At 25.0% G+C, this 12,105-nt stretch overlaps 1 protein-coding gene and 1 long non-coding RNA gene across 4 annotated transcripts in view; one reads left to right on the top strand and one right to left on the bottom strand.

The window, feature by feature from the left end:
* Nucleotides 1-2,192, top strand: part of LOC107884138 — a 30,775-nt gene extending 28,583 nt beyond the window's left edge. Inside the window, exons 3-5 of the long non-coding RNA XR_001679737.2 lie at nt 1,327-1,538; nt 1,834-1,982; nt 2,062-2,192. This is a non-coding gene — a long non-coding RNA (uncharacterized LOC107884138). The remainder of the gene's footprint in view (nt 1-1,326; nt 1,539-1,833; nt 1,983-2,061) is intronic.
* On the bottom strand, nt 557-10,507 carry LOC100165859 (protein FAN). 3 transcript variants are annotated; one of them, XM_001944110.4, is made up of 18 exons: nt 10,074-10,507; nt 9,295-9,489; nt 8,914-9,007; nt 8,742-8,855; nt 8,479-8,661; nt 8,217-8,288; nt 5,846-6,039; nt 5,382-5,544; nt 5,137-5,291; nt 3,191-3,369; nt 2,990-3,121; nt 2,699-2,872; nt 2,327-2,612; nt 2,021-2,251; nt 1,576-1,664; nt 1,350-1,491; nt 975-1,084; nt 557-801 (listed from the first exon to the last, which is right to left on the bottom strand). In XM_001944110.4, exons 1-18 carry the CDS (start codon nt 10,088-10,090, stop codon nt 701-703), a joined length of 2,631 nt encoding a protein of 876 aa, XP_001944145.2. In that variant the 5' UTR covers nt 10,091-10,507; the 3' UTR covers nt 557-700. The 3 variants fall into 3 exon arrangements, with proteins under 3 accessions (XP_001944145.2, XP_016661143.1, XP_016661144.1); XM_016805654.1 differs by having other exon boundaries at nt 2,333-2,612; XM_016805655.2 differs by lacking the exons at nt 557-801; nt 975-1,084 and having other exon boundaries at nt 1,366-1,491; nt 1,566-1,664.
* Nucleotides 10,508-12,105: the final 1,598 nt, after the last annotated feature.

Raw genomic sequence — 12,105 nt, 5'->3', positions numbered from 1 at the left:
AATTATTGTGCCAGTCGCGACCGACGCCTTAGTCGCCTGGCCACTCCGTCCCCATTTATTATTTTATTATACATACTATTACTTATTACTTATTAGTATTTATTATTTACATATTTACCACCCCTATTTTACGGGTTGATATTATAATAAAATGTGAGGGCAACTGGTGTATTTTGTTCTATGTAGTTTGGGGAAATTGGTATAAAAAAAAGGTACTTCTGAGGGCAACTTGGTACATGTCCCTTACAAACAATTACTATATCTAATAGCAATATAAATAAATAATAAAAAAAAAACCGGTAAGTGGATGTTACTCTGCTGTACAGTGTACATTAGGTTAAGAGAGGATCACTGTATAATGGATGGTAATTGGTATTAAATTTGAATTCAATGATGTAATATTCATAAATGGAATATCTTTTTTCAGTTAGTTATAACATATAAGACTCAAATAATTTCAAGCACACATCTATAAATTGAAAAGAATTATACACACGTGATATTATTGATCTTTAAACAATGTTTAAAATGTATTCATCATTTATAAAAATCTCTATTAAAATATTTTTTAATTTATTTAATGAAAAAAATATAAATCACACATCAATGGATGTTTTAAGTATTTCTATACTAACTAGATATAAAAAATAAAATATGTATTAATTGTTTTTAATTTATAATAATAGTAACATTAGAATTTCTAAATATCAAAAGATGTTTTCCACACATAAACCAAACGATCTTTACCAACAGTTGCAATCATACTTCCATCATTAGAAACATCCATATCTAATAAACCACCTTTAACATATTAATAATAATATAATTATTGTAAAATTATGTAAATACAAATATAATTGTTAGAAATTAATTCATAGGCAATAGAATATTATTATGTGTTTGATTTTTATTTTATCTATTACCTATTTATTAATTACATTCATTATTCTAAATTTAAAATAACAACTATTTACCAGGATGTGTCTGGATTTTGTTAATAAGTTCAAATTTTTCTAAGTCCCACAAATACAAGATTCCATTTTCACCACCAACAAAAACATGATATCCATCCCACGCTAATGTCCTATAAAAATATAAATTTTAATTTATTAATAATTGAATTTATATTATAATTATAATACTTACACAATAATAAAAAATAAAAATGTTTTAAACAAATAAAATCTTATGTAAATAGTATACTGTTGCATACATAGGTACATAATATTTATATATAAAGTAACAAAAACAATAATTTTTACTTGATGATTTGACATATTTTAAGACTTAAAATAATACCCTAAATTCTAATGTATATGTAAGTAGATTTACAAAGAGACAAATTTTACTTTAATGGACATTGAAGAGTATTAGTGTAAAGTTCTAATCCACTATCGGAATCAAACACTTTGAAACAGCAATCATCAGAACATGAAAGAAGTTTTGAGCAATCACGACTAAAACTCATTTTATTTACACTGTCTGCATGTCCTGTAATTCAATCAATTGCAGTTGCTTAGTATTTCAATATATATTATGTAAGTATAATGATTAATGACATTTACTTAGGTATACCTGGTAACTGTTGAATAAACGAATAGTCAAAAAATGACCACAGAAAAATTTCACCTACATTAGTTCCAGTTGCCAACAATTTGTTATCTCTGTAACATATGCAAATTATATTTATATTAAGAACTAAACAATTATAAAAATTTAGCAATATGTTTTTTTTTTTTGTTAAAGATGTTATTGACTATGTACAAATAATATAATAAAGTAACAATATTTAAATACCACATATTTTTGTAATATTGTATTAATTTGTTTTAGGTATTAGTATATTTTAAACGTTATGGGTTTTAATATATTGGCAACATATTTTGTGTTTGTAATGTTATTAAGTTATCATAATTTTAAAGCAACCATTCTCTAATCAATGAACTGGTTAAAATAACCCTTGCCCTCACCAAAAACCCTAAGTACTAGTTTTGTTTATACAAAGATTATTATCACTTACATAGAAAGAGCTAAACTTGTAACTTTATTTTCATGTTCCAGTTCAGCTTTAAGAGAAGTTATCAACTCAATTTTGGTCCAAGGAGCTTGTGGAGCCTTCCAAATACGCGCAGTACAATCTAAAGAACCAGTTATTAAGAATCCATTTTTAGACCATGCTAAACAAGATATGGAATCTTCATGAGCTCTAAAATCATCGGTAATACGACAACAGTCAATATCATAAACAATCCTATTAGTTAAAAAATAATTATTAGTTCAGATATTAAATCATTAATAATTTTTCATAAGAAATGATTATAATTACAAAGACCCATGCATGGTAGCAATCAGTGCTGTTGATGTATAATTTGACGGTAAAATTATATCATTAAATTTAACTGGAAAACCCTGTACGATAACACTTCTAATTTGTTTTTGAGTTAATATGCAATGAACCTTAAGCATAGCATCATATCCAACTGACCAAACTGTTTGCATGTCTTCACTAAATTTAACACTTGTAGCTATATCTCTATGTATAGTGGTAGTGAATAATTTTAATACATTCAAATTTTTCCAATTCCAGTACTGTTCTATATTTGGTAAAATTCCTGATAAAAAATATTATGTCAATAAATAGTATAAAATTGTTAACTATTATTTAATAATATAACAGTCAAATAAAATGTAATATTACCAAACTTTTGAAAATCTTTAATTAATAAACATGTTTTGGGTGGATGTGGCTTTTCAAATATTTGTTTTGGTATTTGTCCAAACTCCATAATTTGCACCTCTAATGCATGTCTTTGATTCCAGTCTCGAACATTGTTTAAATCAACAGCTCCCTCATAACATAAGTAGTAGAACACTAGTAATAAAACATTATTATAATGATTAATAATATAATGTGACTTTAATGTGAATAAAGTAATCAGATTGTTTAAAAAATTTTGTTATTTATTGTTAATACTTGAATAAATTATACCATTATTTGCTTTAATTGCTTCCGTTCCATTTTGTTTATAACCAAAAATAAGATCTATCCAATGGTGTAAATGATTGGACACATAATCACTTTCTAGAGCTTGTCTCAATTTAGAAATGACGTCTACAGGACCTGATTGACATGTAAAATAATTTTATAATTATTAAAATATATAAACGTTAAAATGTATCTTTGACTTACTATTTGCCCATTGTGGAAGTTCAACATCACCAACTTTGCGGCCATCATGTCTAGTACCAAAATCAATAGCATATTTATTAGTTAAAAAATCACCGCATTGATCAGTGTCATAAAATTCTGGAACCAGCTCTTTAAAGTCTGACATATTGTTTAACACATTTCTCCAAGCATCTGATATACTTTAAAAAAAAAGAAAATATTTTATATATAATTGTATCTTTTTGTAGAATTTTGTATCTCAAAATAATTGGTTCAATTTAAGAGAATAATTCACAATAATTTGGTTTTATGTCTTAAGCCCACAAATTAGGATCAATATTGGTGACAATGTTGGAAACATTCATCCTCGGTCTCAATGTGGCTTACGCATTATAATACCACATTATTTAATATATTATAACTGAACAAAAAAGCTAAAACCAAATTATTCGAACATACTCTAATACTGCCTTACTAAGCAAGGGAGCTGTAACTTGAAAGAAAAGTGTAAGCTAAAACATCTAATAAATATAAAAATGTGTACATTTCCTGTAGAAAAAACATATTATGAAAATATATAAATATACATTTAGTGTTCTATGCCATACATAAAAAAATTGTTTTGGTATACTAAGTAAGAACATAGTATTTACTAATTTATAAGCATCAACACTAATAAATGTTTTTTATAAATATAATATATTTTTTGTTTTGCATTTCCATATCTTATCCAAGTAAAGGTGTTATTGCTGAGCAATAAATATTTTTTTTTCAGGTTATGGCATTTTGTATTAATGGATTCTAAACTGTTCTTTTTCATTAAAAACTGAAAAGTTTATTATTTTAATTTGTGAATTACATTAAGATGATGATGATCTGATTGTTGTTTAATATTTTATTCACAATTATTGTGAGTTCTACATTAATTTATTTAAAGAATCCTAAGAATTGTTTATTTACGATCCAGAAGTCAATTCCTACCACACAAAGTAAAAAATAAATAGAAAATTACAGGTATTATAATATCATTAAATAAAATGAAAATTATGAATTATATTGATTTTTTATGAATGGGTCAACTTTAAATTACAACAAAAACTTAGTAAATCAACAAACCGTGTTTTACTAAACAACAAAAAGTGTCTATAAAAGTTGTTTGAGATAAATGTTTTTTTGAAGAGGAATATTCAGAGCTTGATTTTTAACGAAAAATATCCAGAATGACTGCACTTCAACCATTGAATGGACCTTGTGGTATTCCTGTAGAAAAACGAAACAACATTCTCAAAAATATAAATAAGTCGGTCTACAAAATAGGAAACAGTTTTGGAAATATAATAAATATATGAGTTATAATTAAAATATTGAACATGATCTTTTTTAATTTTAATATTATACATAATGATGATGGTTTTGTGATGATAATATTTTAATTAGATATAACTTTAAACAATTTGAAAAATCTTTTTTCTAGGTAATGCTGACAATTATAGTCATAAGATTATAACTATTATATTTCATGTTATACCATTAGGTACATACATTTGTTTATAGCAAAAGTATAGAAGATTAGATTTATAATTGCTCATCAAAATGTTATTTATTTAATATTAACTACCTTACGTCATTTATACATAGTGAATAGAAATTTATAAGGCTTATTTGCTAAGTAATAACATAAAAAAAACTTGTGTTTCTGCAATTAGTGATTAAAACATTTTTATTGTTATTCCATTACATTTTTTATGGAAAAATTAATAAAATATTTTATATACTAAATCAAACAGAATAGCACATAGGTTTAAACAAATAAAATTACAAAATTGTTTTTTTTTTTTTTTATCAAAACTAATTCATTAGTTTGTACGGCAATTTTGCTTAGCAGGCAGAATATTAATTGAAGCTCATTTTTAAGGAATATGAGTGCATAGTAGTTTTAAGTGTTACTTAACCATTAAGTATAATACCTGTTAAACATTCGGTCTGGATGATCAAATCTACCATTTTGCAAACACAACATATATTGAGGATATTTACGTACTAAATAAAACAAAACAAATCCAGGAGTTGAATAATGAGATCCATATAAGAATTTAGGTGCATTCATTTCATTGTATCTATCCTATAAAGTTAAGTACATTAGTTAATAGATACATTCAAAAATTGTATTATGTATTATTATATTAATATAATGTCAGTTGTTATTTAAGACCTGGAGTTTTAATAATCTTTCTGGATTCAAGGCGCCAATTGGTTTGGTAAGATCACGGAATGTATTTGAGTTAGTTAAATCTAGGGTAGGTGATGAGTAATCTGCTACAACCCACGGAAAAACAGGATACTGTGTCAGATCATTAACAGTTCTATCAGCCAAACTAAAATATTATACAAATTTATTTACATGATAAATTTTCCTCATAGTATAGGACTGATCTAATTTATTTTAGTAAACATAAATAATAGTAAACAAATCAAAATAAATTATTTTTATAATTTTAAAATATCAACTTAAGAAATTAAAGTTGAATGTATTATACCTTGATAATATTTTATATTTATATGTAAACTATTTTCTTATTATAAAAATTATGTTATAATATATTAAGTTTTGTAAACCTATACATATATAATATATAAATATAACTAAACACCAAATTATAAAATATAAATAAATACCTGTTTAAGTACAGTAAATAATCATAGTTAGACAAAGCGCCATTTTGCCATTTTAGTGTCATGATGCATCTTTCGCGTTTTTCCATTTTCACTTTTGACTGATTTAATAAATTATCGTAAAGATTATCTCGTATTTCAGTATTTTTAAATGTCAAGTACAGTTGTTTGTTGGGTTCATATTCAAATTCTAAACCCTAAAATAAAATTACATAAATATATATTTCTATAAAAATAAAAATAGAAAACTTAATAATTGTTCTACACAATTTAAATTCTACAAGCAAATATATATTTTATAATTTTGTCAAATATTGATGAGCACTAAATACAATAGAATATGACTTGTGTAAAACAATAACTATAGTAAATAAATAATAAATTACATTCCTAATAATTACCAAGGCTGGGCAAGTAAGTTACATATTTTAACTCAGTTAAATTAAATATTTATTTTTTTAACTACTAAAGACATTTTGAACAAATTAATTAAGTTAATAATCCCGTCTACATGGGTAACTTAAATCAATTAAATAAGGTTATTTATTTAAAAAAAAATGTTTGTATATTTAAGTATGTGAATATTACTTAGATATTGTAATATAATATACCTACCTAATACAATATTTGGAACCATATATTATGTGAATAAACCCCATATAAAAATATTATTCATGGGGGAAATATCTAAATATAAATTTGAGTATACATGTACTTACTGTATTTTTCAACAATTATAATTTATTAATAAAAAGATATACTAGTTTTACGATGTATAGACTTACAATCAAATATTATATATTTAGAAATGATGATCTTAATTATATTAAGTAAACATCTCTTTTATAGATAATAAAATCACATTATATTTGTTTTATTTACATAAGACATCTAGACTAAATGTTGAAACAAACAACAACTTGGAAGGTTTATAGAAGTAAATGCTAAGTAGTGAAAAAGTAGTAGTACTAATTTAACTGAAGCAGTTTAATGAGTGGGAAATTAAAAATACAGTAAAAATGTTTTATATACATTACACATAGGTACATGATGAGTATAAATTTAAATGACTACAATCCATAATAATCATATCAATAAGTAATATGAATATAATTTGTCTATTGATGTCTTTATACGGGTTACTTGTGTTACATTTGTATGACTATATTATTAGTAATTCATTTTATATATTAGTATTATACATATGAAATTCTTCATAAAAACTTTTAACATTATTTTTCCAAAAATATTTGCTATATTCTACTAACTTATTATAAATGGTAATAAACAAAAATGATACTCTGGATAATTTAGAAATTAAAAATGTATTTATTTATAAATATTAAAAAAATATATAAATTGAATTAAAGTTAACATAGATGCAAATGAGTAAATAATTATTACTAACTAACATAACTTCTAACTTATTAACTCGTTAATGCCCAACTTTGCTAATTAGTAATTGTAAATTATTTAATGGTGATCTAACTAACTAATATTGTGATTATAGGTGATATATTTTATGCTATGATTTATAAATCCTAAAATAAATTTTTAAATATGATTTTAGCAAAAGTTTAAAAAAAAGTATTTTATAAGTATGTTATAAGGATATAAAAAGGTTCAAAGCTTAGAGTGTAATCCAAAATAAATTGTATATTTACTATGTTTTACCTAAAATAAAACAATTTTATAAGCATAGAATAATATAATGCACATAAACATGAACAATATTTGTTGTAACAATTATCATTATTGTAGTCATATTTAATTAAAATTCCAATAGGTTATTTATTTTAATTAAAAAATAAAATTGTATTGTTAATACTAATGTATTACAACAATAATGTGAATTTATACAACATCCTATTGTTTTAATATTTTATTTCTATTAACTTTAATTTTAATTATAAAACATTGTTGTTTATTAGAATAAACTTTACAATTTATTATTTAATTCCTAATTTATCAGGAAATGTATAAATATATAGTTTTAATTTGAAAATACTTTTTTTTGTACTAATATGAAATAACTAATATATCATTAAATTTGCCATGCAATGAAGATTAGGCTGAAAACCAGATACATACAGCTATTAACCAAAAGATTCATGGTGAATATTTTCAGCAACATATTTTCCTTCAATATAATGTCTTGGTTATTAAATTAAATTAATAGTAAGGGGAAAATTATAATTAAACAAATTAATTATTAATGCTTTAACAAAATAAATTTCTTAAAGAACTATCTTAAGAATTAGATTGGAAAGTATAAAATAATGCCATGTTAAATCAAGTTGCTGTAAAAAAATAAATATTATTAGGTACAATACTATGATTAATAATTTATTAGTACAAATTTATTAATACTTACAACTTGTTGTAGCAGAAATCTTCTTTTAATTATTCGCTTTATTTCTGACAACTTAATTTTTAAATATAAAGTCTAAAATCATACAAATATTTGTAATATGTTATTTTAATATTTAAATATATTCAGGGTGTAACAAAATTATTATTATTTTATTTGGCAGGTCATTCAGTTACACATTGTTTAATATGTATTCAATAATTTACAAGGCAACCACACATACATTTACATCAGAAATAGTAAAAACATTAAAAATATAACTTACCGTCTCATTATTGTTGAAAGGCTGGAAATACACGTGTAAACTAGTCAATACTATTCTTCCAGAATTTATACTAAGAGGTGTTATTTTCTGGCCAACTTCTTCTATTATTATATTTTCACCCAATTCTAACCACGTTGGATCAAATGTAATAAGTGTTTGTCTACCAAATGCTATTGCTGCAGCCTAATAATATTAAAATATATTCAAAGTAGCCAAATTGTGTATTAAATGACATAAACTATTTTTTTTAATCGATTATTTACCATATGTCTATGTTCTGCAGTTTGCAAAGAAGAAGCTCGATGTAGTTGTAATATAAGAGATAGGCAATTCTCCACTCTAGCATATTTTAAATCGATTCTGAATAGTGATAGTTCCTAGAACATTCAATGTATAAATATAAAATGTAATCAATAACAACATATAAATACTTACGTTAACGAACTTGTAAGGTTCCAATACATTATGATCTAACATTTCAATATACTGTTTACTTATTATATTTAATATATTTGAATCTTTGTCTGAACTAATTATATGAAACAAAAATTATAAAAATATAACATTAACAAAAATATAAATGTATTATGCTACAAACATATGGATTTGATTACTAGGTCGGTATTTTTCTTAAATCTTATCTAAGGTCTGATACAATATTGAAAGTGACAATTTCAAACATATTGAGACTACATTTTCTTTTACTCTTAGGATACAATGACAATTATAAATATACACATTCTTTAAAATATGTTATACCAAATACTAAATAATTAAAAAAAAATATTACTATCTATTTAACTAAGTGTCACAAACCTCTTAGTAATGGATCCACATTGTGTAAAGGGTATCTTTAAAATTGGTTTATGATAATCTTTTGGATCAAAAACTAATGATAATGAGCATACTTTAAGTCGTCCACTAAGCCAGGTATCATTCTCAGTAACTGCTAATGAAGCTATGTAATCTTCAAAATAGTACTCTCCGGGTTCCAATAGCAGCAATGAAAATCTATTAAAATATGCATTTATTTATTTATTTTTCATTAGTAAAGAATAATTAATAATAATATCTGCGCCATTCATATGTTAACTACCTAAAAATATGAAAAATAAAGTTTCAATAATTTAACTAAGTTTTGATTTATAACCCTAACAATTGAACTACCTATATTGTGCTTGAAAGTACTTAAATAAATATAATTTTGAATTTACTAATGGCGGGGCCTGTGGGTCAATAATGGGGGGGGGGAAATTGCGATAGGACGAAAGACATGGCATAACATTTATTAAGCTAAGTTCTGCAACTGACTAGCGGCATGAACAACTATGTAGCCTAAATTAAGTCAACAACTACAGAACTGTCAGTTAACTTTACTGTCTAAGGGCCCGTTTTACAATTATAGTTTAAACCTCGGTTACGCTTGAACCACTGATTTTACCGGCCAAATCCGGTGGTGTAACCGGAGTTAAACTATTGTAATACGGGCCCTAAGTTTCTGCAACCATGAGTATTTTGCATCCAAATCTTCTATGCTCATTTGTCTTGCCTCCGTTATATCTTTAATTATTTAATCCAATTTTTCAAATAATTACCTCTCTTTGTTTTCCATAGTAAAGTGATGAAAAACGAAACACAAGTTGTAGTCTAATGTATCATAATATCATACGAGTATCTGACGATACATTATTTGTTGATGATTTTGTAAGACGTAATAGTAATATAATTAGGAAATCAATAATTGTTTACAATTATTTTTTTACTCTCCGTAAGCCATCCAACTACAAATATTGTACCTCAACTATTAATGAAACACGATTCACAAAAACCACTTCCATATTATGTAATATATAATAAACGGTGTACTAACAATAAATTTATATTATTAATTGGGTATCATTCAATATTAATCATAGTTTATCATAGTTCATACTAAATATTATGGTAAAATAAATATTATCTATTTTGTCATGCCGATTACTTAATTACATAATAATAGTTAATACCACAAACGAAGTCAGCATATTGAGATATCTTAGTTCATCAAAATGTTTTTCTTATAAGATAACAATTTATATATTTATCACTTTCCAATGTCTTATCTTAAAACAAACTTCATAATTTATATTATCTGTCATGTATTGCATAAAGCAAAACAAGCTTACATATTATACCTATACACAATATAATTTCTATAGAATTTATATTACTATTATTATCGGTAGGTCGTAGGCACATTATATTATAGGTAATAAAAATAAATAACTATGTTCTCATCTGTACATATAATTATATAATGCCAAAATACTATACACAGTATACACTAAAGATTAATAGTAATTACTAATTTATTACAATATATCTTCCTAATATATAAAAATCTCGTGTCATAATATGGAAAATATTTATCTTCAAACTCCGAAACGGCTTGACCGATTTTTATGAAATTTTGTGAGTACATTAAGTAAGTGTGAGAGAGTGAAGTGATCTATTTTTCATACCACTAGGTCTAACCCGGGGAGGTGCTCAAACGGAGATTTTGAGGTTTACGGTAGACATTTTTGTTCTAAAGCTATCATAATAATAATTATTGGTTGCTATTGGTTAATCGTTATTTAAATTATCATTATTATTATTAATAATTATTAATGACGTATTGATATTAGTATTTTATTTGTATATTGGTTAATCAAGCATGTACATATTGCCGCTCATCGGCGGTGTCTGCAATCCACCGTAGTCGGATTGTCTACCAGGGTGGCTGAATAACACTTACTGTTGCGAGTTATATCCAAAAGGATTTGAACAACCACAATTTTTTAAATAGACAATAGTTGTCAAAATATTATAATATTATATACTTTTAAACTAATATTTTATAGTCTATTGAGCTACATTAAACATACTAACTAAGTCCTATTCATTCATATATATGCATATTATTAAGATATGCTTACCTACTTTACATAATTAGTATTCTATATACCGGCGCATTCGAATTGCGTCCCTAAATTATATTTTGTCCTAGTTGCGTCCGTGGTTTTTTCACGACACATCCGAGTTGCGTCCGGGGTTTTCTCGCAACATGTACGAATTGCGTCCACAGGTTAATAAACTCATATAGATAATCTCAATCGACACATTCGAAATGCGTCCGCGGTTTTCTCGCTACATGTATGAATTGCGTCCACAGGTTAATAAACTCATATAGATGATCTCAATTATCGATATCTGTAAATACTACCTTACAATTTAGTGTTGGAAATTAGTCACATCAGTCACACTTCCACATTCTAGGTTCGACAAATTATCGTATTTTTATATATTTTTATTTATACAATGGAAGATCTTGAAATAATTAAAATGGTTAGTGAAAAAAATAAATTATTATATTGTATTAATGGATACAAATTTTCTTTTCAAACATTTTTAAATGATAATGCTCAGAGGTGGCCTTGTTCAAAACGCTTATGCAAGTGTTATTTTAAAATGAACGAAAATGACGAAATAATTTTTAGTGCTTTAAATCATGAACATGACAAAGACGATGAAAAATTTTTAATCGTCAAAAACTCATAACAAACTGAAACGTAAAGCTCTCGATGGCCCATGTGAAAAGCCATGCAA

The sequence above is a fragment of the Acyrthosiphon pisum genome, chromosome X (genome assembly GCF_005508785.2).
Source record: "Acyrthosiphon pisum isolate AL4f chromosome X, pea_aphid_22Mar2018_4r6ur, whole genome shotgun sequence".
Classification (NCBI taxonomy): domain Eukaryota; kingdom Metazoa; phylum Arthropoda; class Insecta; order Hemiptera; family Aphididae; genus Acyrthosiphon; species Acyrthosiphon pisum.
The sequence above is the reverse complement of the archived record's forward strand: the minus strand, read 5'-3'. Positions and strand labels throughout refer to the sequence as shown.

Bases quoted from the DNA above. Each gene is read 5' to 3' on its own strand.
- LOC100165859 (XM_001944110.4), bottom strand. The intron at 8,289-8,478 runs GTAAGTTATATT...GTATGATTTTAG, and splicing joins CTTTCAACAATAATGAGACG to ACTTTATATTTAAAAATTAA. The intron at 1,492-1,575 runs GTATACCTAAGT...ATTGAATTACAG, and splicing joins GTTTATTCAACAGTTACCAG to GACATGCAGACAGTGTAAAT.